Source organism: Debaryomyces hansenii (assembly GCF_000006445.2).
Source record: "Debaryomyces hansenii CBS767 chromosome G complete sequence".
Taxonomy (NCBI): domain Eukaryota; kingdom Fungi; phylum Ascomycota; class Pichiomycetes; order Serinales; family Debaryomycetaceae; genus Debaryomyces; species Debaryomyces hansenii.
In genome coordinates this window covers 50,328-66,827 of record NC_006049.2, presented here as the reverse complement: position 1 = coordinate 66,827, position 16,500 = coordinate 50,328, and the positions used below count along the sequence as shown (strand labels likewise).

General features: G+C 35.6%; 9 protein-coding genes across 9 annotated transcripts; 5 read left to right on the top strand and 4 right to left on the bottom strand. All coding sequences in view use genetic code 12, as the record gives it.

The window, feature by feature from the left end:
• Positions 1–703: 703 nt before the first annotated feature.
• On the top strand, positions 704–1,375 carry DEHA2G00770g (DEHA2G00770p; the record flags this gene model as incomplete). Its single annotated transcript, XM_461567.1, has 1 exon — positions 704–1,375. The coding sequence occupies one exon, from the start codon at positions 704–706 to the stop codon at positions 1,373–1,375; it is 672 nt and encodes a 223-aa protein (XP_461567.1).
• Positions 1,376–1,640: 265 nt separating this feature from the next.
• On the bottom strand, positions 1,641–2,957 carry DEHA2G00748g (DEHA2G00748p; the record flags this gene model as incomplete). Its single annotated transcript, XM_461566.1, has 1 exon — positions 1,641–2,957. The coding sequence occupies one exon, from the start codon at positions 2,955–2,957 to the stop codon at positions 1,641–1,643; it is 1,317 nt and encodes a 438-aa protein (XP_461566.2).
• A 609-nt stretch (positions 2,958–3,566) lies between these two features.
• Positions 3,567–5,888, top strand: DEHA2G00726g (DEHA2G00726p; the record flags this gene model as incomplete). Its single annotated transcript, XM_461565.1, has 1 exon — positions 3,567–5,888. The coding sequence occupies one exon, from the start codon at positions 3,567–3,569 to the stop codon at positions 5,886–5,888; it is 2,322 nt and encodes a 773-aa protein (XP_461565.2).
• A 136-nt stretch (positions 5,889–6,024) lies between these two features.
• DEHA2G00704g (DEHA2G00704p) lies at positions 6,025–6,771 on the bottom strand (the record flags this gene model as incomplete). Its single annotated transcript, XM_461564.2, has 1 exon — positions 6,025–6,771. One exon carries the CDS (start codon positions 6,769–6,771, stop codon positions 6,025–6,027), a length of 747 nt encoding a protein of 248 aa, XP_461564.2.
• Positions 6,772–7,299: 528 nt separating this feature from the next.
• On the top strand, positions 7,300–8,841 carry DEHA2G00682g (DEHA2G00682p; the record flags this gene model as incomplete). Its single annotated transcript, XM_461563.1, has 1 exon — positions 7,300–8,841. One exon carries the CDS (start codon positions 7,300–7,302, stop codon positions 8,839–8,841), a length of 1,542 nt encoding a protein of 513 aa, XP_461563.1.
• Positions 8,842–9,092: 251 nt separating this feature from the next.
• DEHA2G00660g (DEHA2G00660p) lies at positions 9,093–9,584 on the bottom strand (the record flags this gene model as incomplete). The annotated part of the gene is made up of 1 exon (XM_461562.1): positions 9,093–9,584. The coding sequence occupies one exon, from the start codon at positions 9,582–9,584 to the stop codon at positions 9,093–9,095; it is 492 nt and encodes a 163-aa protein (XP_461562.1).
• A 566-nt stretch (positions 9,585–10,150) lies between these two features.
• DEHA2G00638g (DEHA2G00638p) lies at positions 10,151–11,650 on the top strand (the record flags this gene model as incomplete). Its single annotated transcript, XM_461561.1, has 1 exon — positions 10,151–11,650. One exon carries the CDS (start codon positions 10,151–10,153, stop codon positions 11,648–11,650), a length of 1,500 nt encoding a protein of 499 aa, XP_461561.1.
• A 1,063-nt stretch (positions 11,651–12,713) lies between these two features.
• Positions 12,714–14,495, top strand: DEHA2G00616g (DEHA2G00616p; the record flags this gene model as incomplete). The annotated part of the gene is made up of 1 exon (XM_461560.1): positions 12,714–14,495. One exon carries the CDS (start codon positions 12,714–12,716, stop codon positions 14,493–14,495), a length of 1,782 nt encoding a protein of 593 aa, XP_461560.1.
• Positions 14,496–14,916: 421 nt separating this feature from the next.
• DEHA2G00594g (DEHA2G00594p) lies at positions 14,917–16,062 on the bottom strand (the record flags this gene model as incomplete). Its single annotated transcript, XM_461559.1, has 1 exon — positions 14,917–16,062. One exon carries the CDS (start codon positions 16,060–16,062, stop codon positions 14,917–14,919), a length of 1,146 nt encoding a protein of 381 aa, XP_461559.2.
• Positions 16,063–16,500: the final 438 nt, after the last annotated feature.

Here is a 16,500-nt window from a genome sequence, read left to right as displayed (position 1 = left end):
GCGATCTTCTCTATAATCTTATAACCTTATAATCTTATAACCTTATAACCTATAACTTACAACTTATAATTTATAAATTATAACTTATGATTTTATAATTCTCATCTCTAGTATAGCGTATCTAGGCGTATATATTTCTGCATCTCTAATAAATTAATCTCTGATAACTAAGGCCAGTACCACATGAACATCCCTACATCATAAATAACTAAATTACCTCATTTCCGGCTAATAAAAATCACCGACCTAACCGGCCTAACCGACCGACCAGTTTAACCCAATTAGTGAAGACAATCAATCGTTTGGGGAATGTCAAAAGATTATATAAACATACGACACAAAAGTTTTTTTTCTCACCAATAAGCTTTTAACTATTTTGTTGGTGCTTTTTAAATGTATGTAAGAAATGTTGCATTAACAAATGGGGATGTGAAATTTATATTCCTTAATCATGAATATGTAACTTTGGAACTGTCCAATTGTATTTGTACAAAATCTTATGTCAACCTAATTGAAAAATTCCAAGCGAGCGTACAGTGCTGGTGAGCGCTTATTGTAGCAAAAGGATGTACCGGCAAAATGTACACAGTATCGGTGCGAAGATTTTGGAAAAGGAAATTCTGAGTATTTTTGTTATTAAATATAAAATTAATCCGCTTTTTTCACTTTTTTTCTTCATACAAACACATTATAGGATATTAAAATGAAATTATCTAGTATTGTAATTGGATTGACATCCATCGCGGCCGTTGCGTCTGCTGCCAAAGATGAAGCTTCTACTGTCACTGTTACTGCCACTGGTAAAAATACTCATAAGGATGGTAGATTCGACAAGACCAAGCCAGCTACTTCTCCAAGTAGCTCTGGTACTCATAAGGATGGTAGATTCGACAAGACCAAGCCAGCTACTTCTCCTAGTAGCTCTGGTACTCATAAGGATGGTAGATTCGACAAGACCAAGCCAGCCACTTCTCCAAGTAGCTCTGGTACTCATAAGGATGGTAGATTCGACAAGACCAAGCCAGCTACTTCTCCTAGTAGCTCTGGTACTCATAAGGATGGTAGATTCGACAAGACCAAGCCAGCCACTTCTCCAAGTAGCTCTGGTACTCATAAGGATGGTAGATTCGACAAGACCAAAGATCCAGTTACTACCACCGTTTGGGTGAACCCATCTGGTGAAGCCAAGAACGCTTTTTACAACAAGGCAGCAACCAACGGCACTGCTGGTAATGGTACTGCAGTAAACGGTACAGGTTCAGGTTCTTCCAACTCTACTGGAGGTGTTAGCTCTATAGAGAATGGTGCTATTATGAATGGAATGAACTTCGGTATTGCCGGTGCTGTTGTTGCTGGTATGTTATTGGTTGTTTAAGCAATTGATATTGTTCTACTTTATGATTCCGGTATCAGAGCATTTATACCTTGCTTCGTTTCTGTGGCTGGGTACGCCACTTCATTTTTCCATAGATTCTAAGAAGAAACTTGCAACTTAATACCTTTAATGTTCTGCAGTACTTAATTCCCATTAGTTTCGTTTTATTTAGTTTCGTTTAATTTTGTGTCTTTATTATACAAACTACTAATTTGATATACATTTTTCCAAATACCTTCATACTCATAATTCACGTAGAAAGACATCATGTTGACCGTAACTGTTCAATTTCACTTAATAAATTGAATTTTATATTTTCAAACTCTTGCAACTTATTTTCAATCAATCTATTAATCTCCTGCTTGTCAAGGTATTGAGTTGACTTACCATCATTTTTGGACTTAACTTCCAATAACTCTTTTGGGTTATTATTTTTCACCAAATGGCCGACACTTCCTTTTTTAACCATGCTTGTCAAAATTTCGAATACAACCTGTGCTCCATTAGTTGCAGTAATTTCAGCAGTATCAAATGCAGGTGAAACTTCAACTATATCAGCACCGACTATAGTTAAGTTTTCAATAGATCTCAAAACATGTATTAATTCTCTTGGTAACCACCCACCTGGCTCTTGGGTTCCAGTTCCACTTCCAAATGCTGGATCCAAAACATCTATGTCTACCGATAAATATGTAGGAGTGTCTGGTGGAATGGTTTCCAAAATCTTATCAACGACATATTGTACACCTTTTATCCATATATCGTCTGCCGTGATCCTAGTAAAATTTTGGCTGTCGTCATCGACATAGTCTTCGATTCCCGATAACTTGGTTCTCACACCAGCATGAACATTATGTTCACTTGTAAGACACTCCTTATTGGCTTTCCATAACATTGAACCATGATTAAGCTCAGCTTGTTTGGAATGCCAGAACGATGGATATTTATCTGGACCCCAGGTATCTAAATGAGCATCAAAGTGAAGTATATTGATTTTTCCATAAACTTCATGGAGTGCACGTAAATGTGGCAATAAGACAGAATGATCACCCCCTAAGGCAATATATCTTGGTGGAGTTACTGTAGAGTTTTTAGAATTACGGCGTGCTATTAACTCTTCGAACCCTTTATTCATTTGTTTAAAAGCTAATGAATTATCCATTGGCGTAACAGGCATATCTCCGCAATCGATGACTTTTGCCCATGATGTATAAGGGTTAAAGTCTGCTCTTTGGTTATATCCTCTAAGTGATGTTTGTCTTTGAGAAGCTGACCTAATTGCTCTTGGGCCAAATCTTGCCCCAGGTCTATATGAAGTAGCTGTATCGAAAGGTACACCAATAATTCCAATATCGTATTCTTGGTCAGGATCAAGTAGGCACTTATTATGTTCTAAATGAGCAAACGTATTTATTCCTTGAAATGGCCATAAGTCATCCCACATGTCCTTCAAATTGGGCTCTCTCTCTGCCAGATGTGTATCGAAGTAAACTACATTGTCACTAAATGGATCTGAATGAAGTTGATTGGCAGTAGTGGTCGTTGCAATAAATAATATAGTCAGAATATTTAATACTTTCATCTTGTCTAGCCTCTATATTTTCGTAACAATCATTTATCTGCTAATATTCAACATATATATATGTAATAATGGAACTGCCTAATTCGGAAGTGCCGCTAATTCTTATTAAAGTATGGGGTCGAAAAAAAGAGATAAGGTTTAATGAATTATTAGCGTATGGACTTAACTTTCAAATTAGGTAACGCGTCTCGATAATGCCACTTTGAATTGTAACTTAAGAGAACTCGTCTTTCTCTTTGAAATGTTTCTAGATGTAAGGTAACATTATTATTAGCTACTTTAATAGTTTCGACATGATTAAATATCGGACAACAAAAGATCCAGTTAAAATCCTTCTAGTTGCAGAGACTTCACTTCTTTCCAGTGCAGGAGGAATATTACTGACACATATTCGTCTTAGTTAAGGTCAATAATTTCAGTATTGAAAACAGCTACGAACAGCATTTCTATTGGCTTATAATCAAACAAATTCAAGATCTTGAATTAAGCGGCAAGAAGTCCGACCGGTATATAAAGTCGAATCAAATAAAATTCAAACTTTACACGTAAAGCTAAAATCTTTGAATATATTATTTTCTTTCTAACCAATTGATATTTATTTAAATAAAAATGGGATTTTCAGACTTGAAAAATGCAATTACGAAGATTGATCAGTCTTTGAAGGAAAAAAATAGAGCTAGGGAAAAAGGCGCAAATGCTGGTAAAACTCAGCAATCATACCCTAGCCAAAACAGAGCATATCAGCCTAGTCATAACAATGTACAAGTGCCACTTGCAGCCGATGATGATATATTCGCTAAACCTATTGCTACTTCTGAACCACCATCAATTTTTAAAACAACTCAACATGCCCAGCCACCACAGGGATGTTTTTGTGGAGGATCGGATGAACCAATCCAGACTAATAACTTTTCAAATAACTTAACATTGGGGGACCAAACATTCCCAGTGTGGACGTTGCCATATTCTCTTTGGTATACCATGGATCCTGATCAAGATGTAGGCTTTGCCTTCAACCACACTGATGCGTCGCAAAGAGTATTCGGACCCGATCCAGATTCTAACCCGGCTCAGTTTTATTTCAACCCACCCAAGATCAAGTCTTTTGTTATATCTGGGTCTAACTTTAGAGATAATAACGTGAGTGTTAGATTGGAAAATCACAACAAATTATCTGTTACGTCTAAACTAGTTTTGGATAATGATACTAACAAAAATGTCACTGTTCCGCTTGTTCATGGTATGGGATATGTTACTGCTATTTATAACAATATTCAGCCTGTAATTGCTTCCCAGGTTGGTGTTCAAGACTTTAAACAGTTAAGCCTGATTGGTAATGTTTCTAAATATAAAGTAACGTTGTTTAATCAAGTTGTTTGGTCGTTATATGTCACTGGCGATGCCAGCCTAAAGCTCAACTTGCAGGATCCTAATCATATTGTTGCCAATAAAGTTTCCAGTAATGCTATGATTCAAATTTGTCGTGGTGAATCAAAACATTACGATGACAGCTGTGGTATCTATGCTGATTCTTGCCATCTACAGGGATCTTGCACTTCAAGTGATGGCAAAAAATGTCAGTATAAGTTTGTCTATGGAATGAAAGGTAATTCTAAGTCAGGAAATGGTATTTTTTGGTGTCTACCACACCATCAAGAAGTGTTGACGAACGAGATCAAGAAAAGAGATACAAAGTTGGAATTAGATTCAACAACTAAAGGTGTAATGAAAGCATATGCCACTAACGAATTGATTATGGAAGAAACAGATTTGCCAGTCAGTATCAATTGGGAGCCATGGTCATCTCTTGGTTCTTTCAATGAAGCTTCATATTCGGAGAATGCAAAAAGAATAATAAGAGTCGCGGCTGAAGAGGAAGTTCAGCAGGACGTTGTTGGTATGGCAAATATAGATTCTATGTATACGTCGGGTAAGATTTTAGACAAGTTTGCATACATTGCATATGTTTGTCATTTCATATTACAAGATGATAAATTAACTTCAATTATTTTCCCTAAAGTAAAAGAAGCAGTTGAAATATTTGCACGTAATCATCAGAAATTTCCGTTAGTGTACGATTTGTCGTGGAAAGGATTAATATCTTCTGCAGAACCCGGCGCTGACTTTGGCAATTCAAATTATAATGATCACCATTTCCATTATGGATATCATATCCACGCTATTGCACTCATAGCAAAGGTTGATGAATCTTATGAAAATAACGAATGGCTTCATGCTAATAATAATTTAGTACTTGATTATACTTTGGCTTTACTTAGAGATGTAGCGAATCCCTCAAAGGATGATAAGTTCTTTCCCGTTTCAAGATCGTTTGATTGGTATCATGGCCATTCCTTTGCGCATGGTATATTTGCTTCAGGTGATGGAAAGGACGAAGAATCTTCTTCAGAAGATTACCATTTTGCTTACGGTATGAAACTTTTTGCTAAGATTATTAATGACTCGAATATGGAAGTTCGTGCAAATCTAATGTTGGCGATTATGAGGAGATCAATGAATATGTACATGTTGTATTCTGACGATAATAAGATTCAACCGAAGAGGTTTATTAAGAATAAAGTTGCTGGTATTTCTTTTGAAAATAAGATTGATTTTGCAACCTACTTTGGTAGAGGCCAAATTGCAGATGAATGGATTCATGGAATTCATATGTTGCCAATCACACCAATATCATCCTATATAAGAAACGAGGGGTTTGTTCAAGAAGAATGGGATCAGAAATTAGCAGGTATTGTTAACCAAATCACTGATGGTTGGAAAGGTATTTTGATGTTGAATTTTGCATTGGTTAATCCTAAACAAGCATGGAAATGGTTTTCAAGAAAGGATTGGGATAATTCTTTGATAGATAATGGTATGTCGAGAACTTGGTCGTTGGCTTATATTGCTGGTGTTGGAGGATCTGATTGAAATTGTTAATTAGATTAAGAATATATATTTAAAATAGATTTTTTTTGCTATTATTCCTCACTTGTAAACCTACAGCCGAAGTCAACTCTTCCTGATTGGTAAATGAATTCTATTAATCTAATGCGGTGATAAATGACTATTTAAGTGTTTTTGTATCTTTAACACCTTCCCAACGTGGGAAAGTATTTGTATCAATCCCAAAACAATCCAATACCCTTCCACTACTTTGTTCTATGATATCCTCTACCGTTCTAGGTTTTGTATAAAATGCAGGTACTGGGGGGAAGATAATTGTCCCCATTCTTGATAAATATAACATATTATCCAAATGTATGTCAGATAACGGTGTTTCTCTGGTAACTAATAATAACTTTCTTCTTTCCTTCAATGTAACATCAGCGGCCCTTACGATAAGATCCTCTGTGAATCCCATCCTAATCCCAGCCAATGTCTTCATCGAACATGGCACGACAATCATACCATCGTGTTGGAAAGATCCTGACGAAATCGGCGCACTCACGTCTCTGGCAGTGTACACCTTTGACGCAAGTGCCATTATGTCGTCCATATGATAATCTGTTTCATATTTCATTGTTGCCATACCCCATTTGGACATAATTAAATGTGTCTCAACTTTACATTGCTTTAATAATTCCAATACCCTTACACCGATTGCAATACCTGTAGCCCCAGTTATTGCCACGACTATCCTCTTAGGTCTTGTAAGATACAATCCTGTTGACTGATTCTGGTATATATCGTTGGAAACCTGTTCATAGTCGCTAATCGGATTCTTGTTTCTGATTGTCGATGATATTGAGAAAGGCCTAAACATATAATTAGATATCCTTATTGATCTGTGTCCCATAGAACTAGACTTCATTGATATATGACCTGCAGTTCTATGCAATATATTTTTTGATGGTTTTATAACGTCAATTATCATATCGTTTGTTTTGTTTAAATTAATTAAAAATAATTTTGCATTCATTATAGGCGAAAACTATATTCATTTATAGTGCCGAACAGTAAAAAAAGACGTTTAAATAAAGCCTCACCGAGTTTCATGCGCAATATTGTTCTTTCTCTCAAGTAGACAATTTCAGACCTTGAGGTGTTGTTCGATATCTCATAAATCTATATACCTGATTAACAACTAAAATGCAATTTTCAGCTGCTATAAAGGCGTCTCTGGACATCCATAATTCGATTAATTCAGAGACAGTAAGCAGCTGTAGACTCTATTTTGCGCGATTTAGCGAAAATTCATTGCATTATCGGTCGCTATCGGTCTTTAAAGATCTCAATGCGCGAAATGATATAATACCTCAGAAGCTCAGAAGATAGTATAAATAGAAGCAATTTCGTATTCTATTCATCATCTATTAAAAAAGGCTTATTCAAAAATAATATGAGCAATTTAAGACCAGAGTTAAGATTTAGAGATTTCCTTCAGGTTCTCAAAAATGAGAATGATTTAGTAGAGATTACCCACGAGTGCGATCCAAACTTAGAGGTGGGTGCTATTATGAGAAAGGTCTACGAAGAAAAATTGCCAGTACCTTTATTCAAAAACTTGAAGAAGGATCCTAAAAATCCAGACCCTAGTAATTTGTTCAATATTGTCGGCTGTCTTGGTGGTTTAAGAGATGCAAAAAAAGACAATGATCATGCTAGAATTGCTCTTCATTTGGGGTTGGATTCACAAACTCCTATGACGAAGATTATTGACTACTTGATAGAAGCCAATACCAAGAAGCCACTTCCACCAGTCTTGCTTGAAGATGCATCGGGAGCACCATGCAAAAAAAACAAGATTTCTGGAGATGTTATTAGGTTGAACGCATTACCTGCACCTACGTTGCATCATGGGGATGGTGGGAAGTATATTCAGACTTACGGAATGTTTGTGTTACAAACAGCAGACAAGACCTGGACAAATTGGTCAATTGCCAGAGGAATGATTTATGATGATAAGCATTTAACTGGTTTGGTTATGAATCCGCAGCATATTAGAAGGGTTGCAGACACATGGGCTGAAATTGGTATGGGTGATAGCGTCCCATTTGCATTATGTTTCGGTGTACCACCAGCATCAATTTTAGTGAGTTCTATGCCTATTCCAGATGGTGCTACAGAAGCTGACTATATTGGTGCTTTAGTCGGTGAACCTTTAAGTGTTGTTAAGTGTGAGACCAATGATTTACACGTTCCTGCCGATTCTGAAATGGTTTTCGAAGGTACCTTGAATTTGAATAAGATGGTTGAAGAAGGTCCATTTGGTGAAATGCATGGTTACTGTTTCCCTGGACATGGTCACCCTTGTCCATTATATACTGTTGATACTATAACGTACAGAGATGATGCTATATTACCAGTTTCAAACCCAGGTTTATGTACTGATGAGACACATACATTAATCGGTGGATTAGTCAGTGCCGAATGCAAGCAAATGGCCTTAGAACATCCAAAATTAAAAAGTGTTATTATGGAAGCATTTACTCCACATGAGGGTGTGGCCTTATGGCTCGCTCTTAAAGTGAATACCAAAGAACTCGCTAAATTGAATACTAATAGTGAAGATTTCTGTAAACTTATTGGTGACTATTATTATAGTTCAAAACCTGGCTTCATACTTCAAGAAATTGTCTTAGTTGGAGATGATGTCGATATTTTCGACTTCAGAAAATTATTTTGGGCTTATGCTACGAGACATACGCCAGGTGATGACCAATATATGTTCAATGACTACCGTGCTTTCCCATTGGCGCCATTCATCGGCCAAGGACCAAGAATTAAAACCTTAAAGGGCGGAAATTGTGTTACAGACTGCTTGTTTCCTAAACAGTACGAACCTGAAGGTGTTGATTTCGTTACTTGTGATTTTGACGGCTATGATGAAGCCATAAAGGAAAAGGTAAGAAAAAACTGGTCTGCGTACGGATATAAATAGTTAAGTAAGGCTTTAAATAACAAATTTAACCAATATATTTTATATGTATTAATCTATTGAACGTTAAATCTTTTCTAACTTGAATATCATGAAACCAAAATTTGAATTAATTAGTCTACAGCCACAGTTTATAAACTCGAAATACTAAGATTGAGTCATTCAATTTATAAGCCAATATAATAAACTAATACTTCAGAAATTAGTCCTAGGCAATTCTGAGAGAAATCATAAAAACCTAACATTCTTTAATTCTAATTTTTGGATACCTTAGTTAATACTTCAATTGCCAATAAATGATCTTCTTCTTGAGCTAAACCACTGATCGTTAATGTACCTATAACTCCATCGACTCCCTTGATTCTAATTGGGACACTACCACCGTGACTAGCGTAGTCAATTGGTGAAACAAAAAGTGCATCCTCCATTGGCTGTCCCTTGATTCTAAGCTTTTGACCAATATAAAAACTTGATTTGCCAAACCTTAAGACCGTTCTCTTTTTTCTTGAAATCCATTGATCATTGTCTAATGATGTGCCATCATTAGTAACCGAATGGAATAATACTTGACCAGAAGCCAATGAAATATCAATAACAACAGGTTTGGTGGGATATCTTTCAAGAGATAAGTCTCGTGCAATCGATCCTAATTTCCAGCAGACGCTGCTGTCAAATCTATCTAATCTTATTTCATCACCTTCCAACTTATCCAATTCAGCTAAGCTACACTTGTAAATATCTGTCATCTTTATCCTTTAAATTTAGTTGATGAATATACGAATGGAAGTCTTCAACCCGTCTATTGAATTTCGATTCGAAATACTGCATATTGTATTTATTTATCCGATAATTACTGATAGGCCCCAGAATTCATGGGGAACTTAATTGCAGTATATTGAAATTTGATAAATCTGTATAAGCATTTACGATTTTCTTTTGAACGTTACTGTTGCAGAATCCTGGACCGAGATTACTCAAGGTTAGCGGAATTCAGTGATGCCAAAAAATGATGCTAATTTTTGAAACTTTATTCTGGCATTTGAAGTTAGGTATCTAGTTATCAGAAAACCTATTACAAAATTGGATGTATGGGCTGGTAATCAACTTTCATAGGCTAGACTTTGCGGTAGTATCTCATCTATGCAATAATATAAGTTGCGAAATTAAATAAAAAATTTCGAATATGCGCTTATAATTCTGGTTTCTTAATTTGAGGAATCTGATAGTACGAGAAAGTGTTACATATATATATAAGACATGATCTTCAAAGTCCATAATATCAACGAAGAATTGAAATTGAATAGTTCGTAAAATGAGCGATATTGAAAAAGATCATGAGTTCGGTGAAGGGCTATGTGATATTGACACATCGGACACTAGCAACTACGATGTTGCATTCAAGTTCTTAAAGAGTAAAGAGAATGATGATATTGAGAATACCGAATTACCACGAAAACTATTACGGAAAATTGATTTTAGGATATTAACGTTATTATGTGCAATCTATTTTTTACAATTCTTAGATAAGACGTTGTTAAACTATTCGGCTGCTATGGGGATTAAGGAAAATTTGGTTGGGAATGAATTCTCTAATTTGAGCACCATATTTTATGCGTCGTATATCTTTGCTGAACCATTCATCTCGTATTGTTTACAGAAATTTCCCATTTCTAGAGCTCTAAGTATTTGTATCGTTTTATGGGGTATAGTTTTGACATGCCATGCTGCTTGCAAAACATACGCATCTTTAATGATCGTGAGAACATTGTTAGGTATATTTGAAAGCAGTTCTGCTGTTGGAATTATAGCCATTAGTGGAATGTATTATACCAAGTCGGAGCAGGTAGCGAGAATGGGCATTTGGAGTATAAATTCAGGTACTGCTACTATAGTTGGGGCATTATTGTCATTTGGTTTTCAACACATTCACACTACTGAATTTCAATCGTGGCAGATATTATTCTTAGTTGTGGGACTAATTACTATCCTATTTGGAATTTTTGTGTGGTTTTACTTACCGGACAATGTTGTTAATTCACAATTTTTGGACAATAACGAAAAAATGTTGGTTTTGGAACATATCAGAGAGAATCAAACGGGGACAGAGAACAAAAAATTCAAAAAAGAACAGTTGTACGAACTAATATTTAAAGATAAGTTAACGTGGCCGATGCTAATTCTTACTGGTACTTCGCAAATTGTTACGGGTGCTATAGGGACTTATAGTGCTACAGTTATTGGAACATTTGGATTTGACGGTTATAAAACTGCATTACTCCAAATTCCTTTAGGGGCAATAATTATTATTATCATTGTGATAACGACTCAGCTTGTCGCTCGCTATGGTCATAGAACCTATATTACAGTTTCTATGTTTATACCTTCCATTATTGGGGCTATTGTCCTCTTGTCAACGAATATTATAACACAACAGATAGGGAACTTGTTAGCTCTTTATTTATTGTACAGTGGATCCTCTTCGATTACTTTGATTTATGCATGGAACAGCGCCAACACAGCTGGATATACAAAAAGAATGTTTAGAAATGCATTAACAATGATTTTCTTCAGTTTATCCTGTCTTCTTGGGCCCCAAATGTTTCAGGCAAAAGACTTTCCTGGATACGTACCGGCCAAGATTGCCATTCTAGTCACACAATTTGCTTCTGTCCCCTTAACTCTCTTAGTTGGTTATTTATCAAAAAAGGAAAACGAAAAGAGAGATAATGAGCCATTACATAAGTTACCTGATAACTACCAATTTTTAGATTTAACCGATATGGAAAACAGAAACTTTAGGTATTCATATTAGTCAGTATAGTTTATAGAATTGAATATACTAGGAGTCTAAGACTTGATGTAAACGTTTTGTAGTGAAGCTGGCTTAATCTTTTGGTATCAAAGGCAAATATGTTTCTAGTTAATCAGCTTAAAATACCCATTAAAGGTCAGGATCAAACTCGACATCTTCAGGTGTGCCAATGTTTATCCATTGGATCATTCATTCTGTAACAGACCACTATCTTGTGAAAAATTGACCTCTGAAGAATTTGATTACGTTGGCGAAATTTATTCTCGAAACATATTGCAAAGCAAATCAGAAATACAAAGCAATTTCAGAAATCCATGAATGCTGTAACAGATGATTCAAAAACTTCACGTAACTTAAAATACAATAGAGGCTTTTTATACATAACGGAGAATAAAGTATGTTCATATACAAGAACTTATATATATTTCCTTTAATACTGCAAATATCCTTTATGCCGAAAATACAGTCTGAATATCATTTTACTTAATTAGGCAGGTGAGTATGCGCCATTTCTGAATTTCCAGCCGTGCGATATTAAGAATTCACCATAAAGCCGACTTCCGATGCTTACAAAATAAAGTATTGGAACGGCTATAACAAACCTCTATGCCGTTTATTATACAATAAACAAAAGCGTTTAGTACGGTTTGTACTTACATCTCATGTATTATCATATTATTCGGTATATCCATTGCCGGGTGGCCCTTGATTTTGAAGAATACACAAAATATCATATATTGGGATGGACAAATATAATTACTGTTCGATTGTAAGCCATTGTCACCGCCACGTATGTAATGATAGAAGTACAGCCAGCCTTAAGAGCTAGCAATCGGAAATGTTTACGGTGGGGAGAAGCAAGAATAAAAGATTCTTTTTGTTTGTGTGTCATGAAGAAAAATCGAATAGCTTCGATAATGTTTTCTCTCACACGGTATTTCGGTATCGGCAATAAAAATTTAATGATAGAGTAAAAAAGAAATCGTTCAGTTAGTATAAATTGACAACGATTTAACCCTTTATAGATAATTGGATATGATATTTATCAGTAAATATATTCAATATGACAAGCTCAGAATTTCATGATAATAATTCAACGACTATTGATGATGCAAGTATCAGTAGTGAGAAAGTGAATAGATTTGAAGGTAATGATGTACAACCTAATTCGCTCAAAAACAGGAGCAGAAGTAACAGTAGAGGTGAAGACAAGGAAAGTTTAGAAAGGTTAATCACTAATAACAGAGGTGTGGAAAGAATTATAACAGAATTAGAAGCAGGTGCAGGTAAATTAGGTGACTTAGAAGAGCCTTATGATATAAAGAAGATCGAAACACATCCAGATCCAAATTCTACTCTCAATGAGCAAGATCCATGGAAATATCCTATTGACCAAGAAACTGGCTTAAGGTTGGTGGAATTTGTACCCGGTGATGAAAAGAACCCGATGAATAAATCAAACCCTTTGAAATGGTGTTATACTGCAGTTTTGGGTGCAATTTGTTTCGTTGTTGCTTTAGGTTCTGCTATTGTCACCGGTGATATTGGCGGCCAAGTAGAATATTTCCAAGTTAGTGAAGAAGTTGTTATTTTAGCTACAGTAACCATGTTTGTTCTTGGATTTGGATTTGGACCATGTGTATTCGCTCCTGTTTCAGAAGAACTTGGTAGACAACCAGTTTATGTTGTAACATTATTCCTTGGCCTCGTTTTCATTATTCCTTGTGCTTTGGCGAAGAACATTGGAACCATGATTGTCTGTAGATTAATTGATGGTTTAGCATTTTCGGCTCCAATGTGTCTTATTGGTGGATCGTTAGCTGATATCTGGGATGCCAAGGAGAGAGGTGCTGCGATGGCCATTTTCTCAGCCGCTCCATTTTTAGGCCCAGTTATGGGTCCAATTTTTGGTGGTTTACTTGGTGACTATGCAGATACTTGGAGATGGATCTACTGGACTTTCTTGATCATTGCTGGTTTTTTCTATATTATTTTTGTTGCTGTCCTTCCTGAGACTCACCACCAAACACTCTTAAAAAGGAGAGCTAAGAAGTTGAGAAAGGATACTGGGGATGACAGATACAGAGCAATTTCGGAATTAAAGATCAAGACGTTCAAGCAAGTTTGTAATGATTCCTTTTTACGTCCATTCATATTATTGTCCGAATTAATTGTGTTTTTGATGACCTTATATATGTCAGTCATTTACGGATTATTGTACATGTTCTTCTTTGCATACCCTATTGTCTTCGGTGAAGGTAAGGGCTGGAGTGATTCCAAGATTGGCATTATGTTTATTCCAATCGGCGTTGGTGTGCTTATTGCTACAGCTTGTGCCCCATTGATTAATAAAGATTACAATAAGAGAGCTCAAGTCTATAGAGACAGAGGAGAATTACCACCACCCGAATTAAGATTAATTCCTATGATGATCAGTTGTTGGTTCGTGCCTGCTAGTTTGTTTTCATTTGCATGGTCCTCTTATCCTAGTATTTCGTGGGCAGGACCTTGTTTCAGTGGTATTGGTGCTGGATTTGGGTTCTGCTGCTTGTATAACCCAGCCAATAATTATATTGTTGATTCTTATCAACATTATGCTGCTAGTGGATTAGCAGCTAAAACATTAGTCAGATCGATTTGGGGTGCGTGTGTTCCTTTATTCACCATTCAAATGTATCACAGATTAGGTTATCAATGGGCTAGTAGTTTAATGGCATTTATCTCATTAGCATGTTGTGCCATTCCATATGGATTCTACTTCTACGGTGCAAAGATCAGGACTTATTCCAAATATGCTTACACTCCTGAAGATACAGGTGTAAAGGATAGCGAAAATCAAAAATAAACTATTTCGTATTTCGTATTTCATATTGCTATTGCAATAACGTGTGCTTAAAATGTACATAGCATTTATATTACCCCCTTAATTAATTTCAAAATATTTCATAATTATATATTTTATACTAATAGATTTCATTAATATTATTTTACACGCATGTAGTATCGTCATCTTCAGGAGTTGTGATACCCTTCTTGAATATGTTTCAACCACTAACCCAAATAAAACATAACTTTAAGTTTGACATAATAAGAATTACATGATTATTATAAACCACTTCTTTTGCAACATAATGATGTCCTTACTACAATTTTGACAGAGAATTATGGATATATTCGTACACATTTATTTTAAAGGTTCTTGAGGAACAGTAAAAAATTCAATAAAAAGATTAAGACGATAACTGAATAGAAAAATTGAAATGGGACTAGTTGATAGTTATACCAAGCTTTGGACTTGAGAGAGAGTCAATGATTGCGTCATTCAATAAATTCGTGCTATCTAAAGCCAGCAGTAATCCATCCAATGTGATAGCCTGTTTTTTAACAATCTGGGTTATTAAATCTCTTGCAAAAGGTGCCATATCAGGATCAGTGGCAATCAGATATACAACTGACATTGCTAATCCAGATTTTTCCAAAGATTCCATTAGACTATCTAAAACTTTATTGTCCCTTTTTTTGATAATATTGGCAGCACTATCGCGCTTTTTGAAAGACGCTTTAATCTTCGCAAGAAGACTGGCAAGGTATCCTGAAGATGATGATGACAGCGATGATGACAGCGATGACGACAGTGATGACGTAGTACTTGATGTAGCCGTTGTAGAAGTGGCTTTTGTGGAACTTGTTGACGATGCCTTTGCCGACGATTTGTTTAAACTAGAGGTCGAAGCGCCACTTGTAGAACCTGTAGATCCCTTTTTTATACCAACAGAAGATAAAGCTGGATTCAAGACCGATAAGAGTCCAGAATTACTAGAGGTCAGTATTCCAAGACTGTCCAATGCCGAATTAAGACTTGAACTCAAACCCGAGTATTTGCTGTATGTCAGAACGATAGGGCTTAAAGCAGATGTTAACGCTCCAGTGTCCAATGAGCTCTTAGAAGGTGTAGTAGTCGCTCCAGTTCTCAAGCCATTGACAATATTAAATAACCCAGGGAAAAAAGTTGAATCCTGTAACACTTTAAGGACGATATCAACGGCGAGTCCAGACTCGTCCACTGAATGAAGCAAATCAGCCAAATTCTGGGTTTTAAGAAAAGCAACAATGGCCTGAACTAACAAAGGTTCAGTTATTTTGTTTGTTGCCAATATTTTCACAACTGGAACAACTAAATCGCTTTTATTAAGTGCAGTAAAGAATTCTGTAATTACTGCAACATCTCTCTTGACTAAGCTTTCATCTTCTTCAAATATGCTATTGAAATCTTCTCTTTTTGGCACAGCATCTGATAATATTTCTCTAGTTCCATATTCATTAGAAGCCTTCACCTCAGAGGAAATAAGGGGGGCTGCTAAATTAAATTTTATAATTGCCAATACAGCAAAAATAAGTCCAATAAATCTCATTTTAATTAAAGTTTGTATAATTTACAGAAAAATGCATTTATTACATGGGCCTCTAGGTAATTAAATAGTAATACGGCTTTGGATAAATTTGATTATGTCACTCTCATTGCCTTGAATATACTTCTTTGTTCGTTTAAAAATCAGATCTAATGTACATTTATGGTTATAGAATAATAAAAAATAAAAAGTAACTATAACCCCATCTAAATTTTCTTTTACGACATCTTAACTTGCTGCTACGGACGTTAAGATCTTCAATTGTTATTGGAGGAAAGGGTCGTTCTTGTGATAATGCTGCATACGTCAACTTAAGTTATGCAATTAAAGATACTTTGTTCTTTATTAGGAAATTTATTTGATCGCATTATTTACCTAAATAGGCAAAAAAAAAATTGTACTGCAATGATTAGAAGATATACGTTAGAATGTGTCATTCAA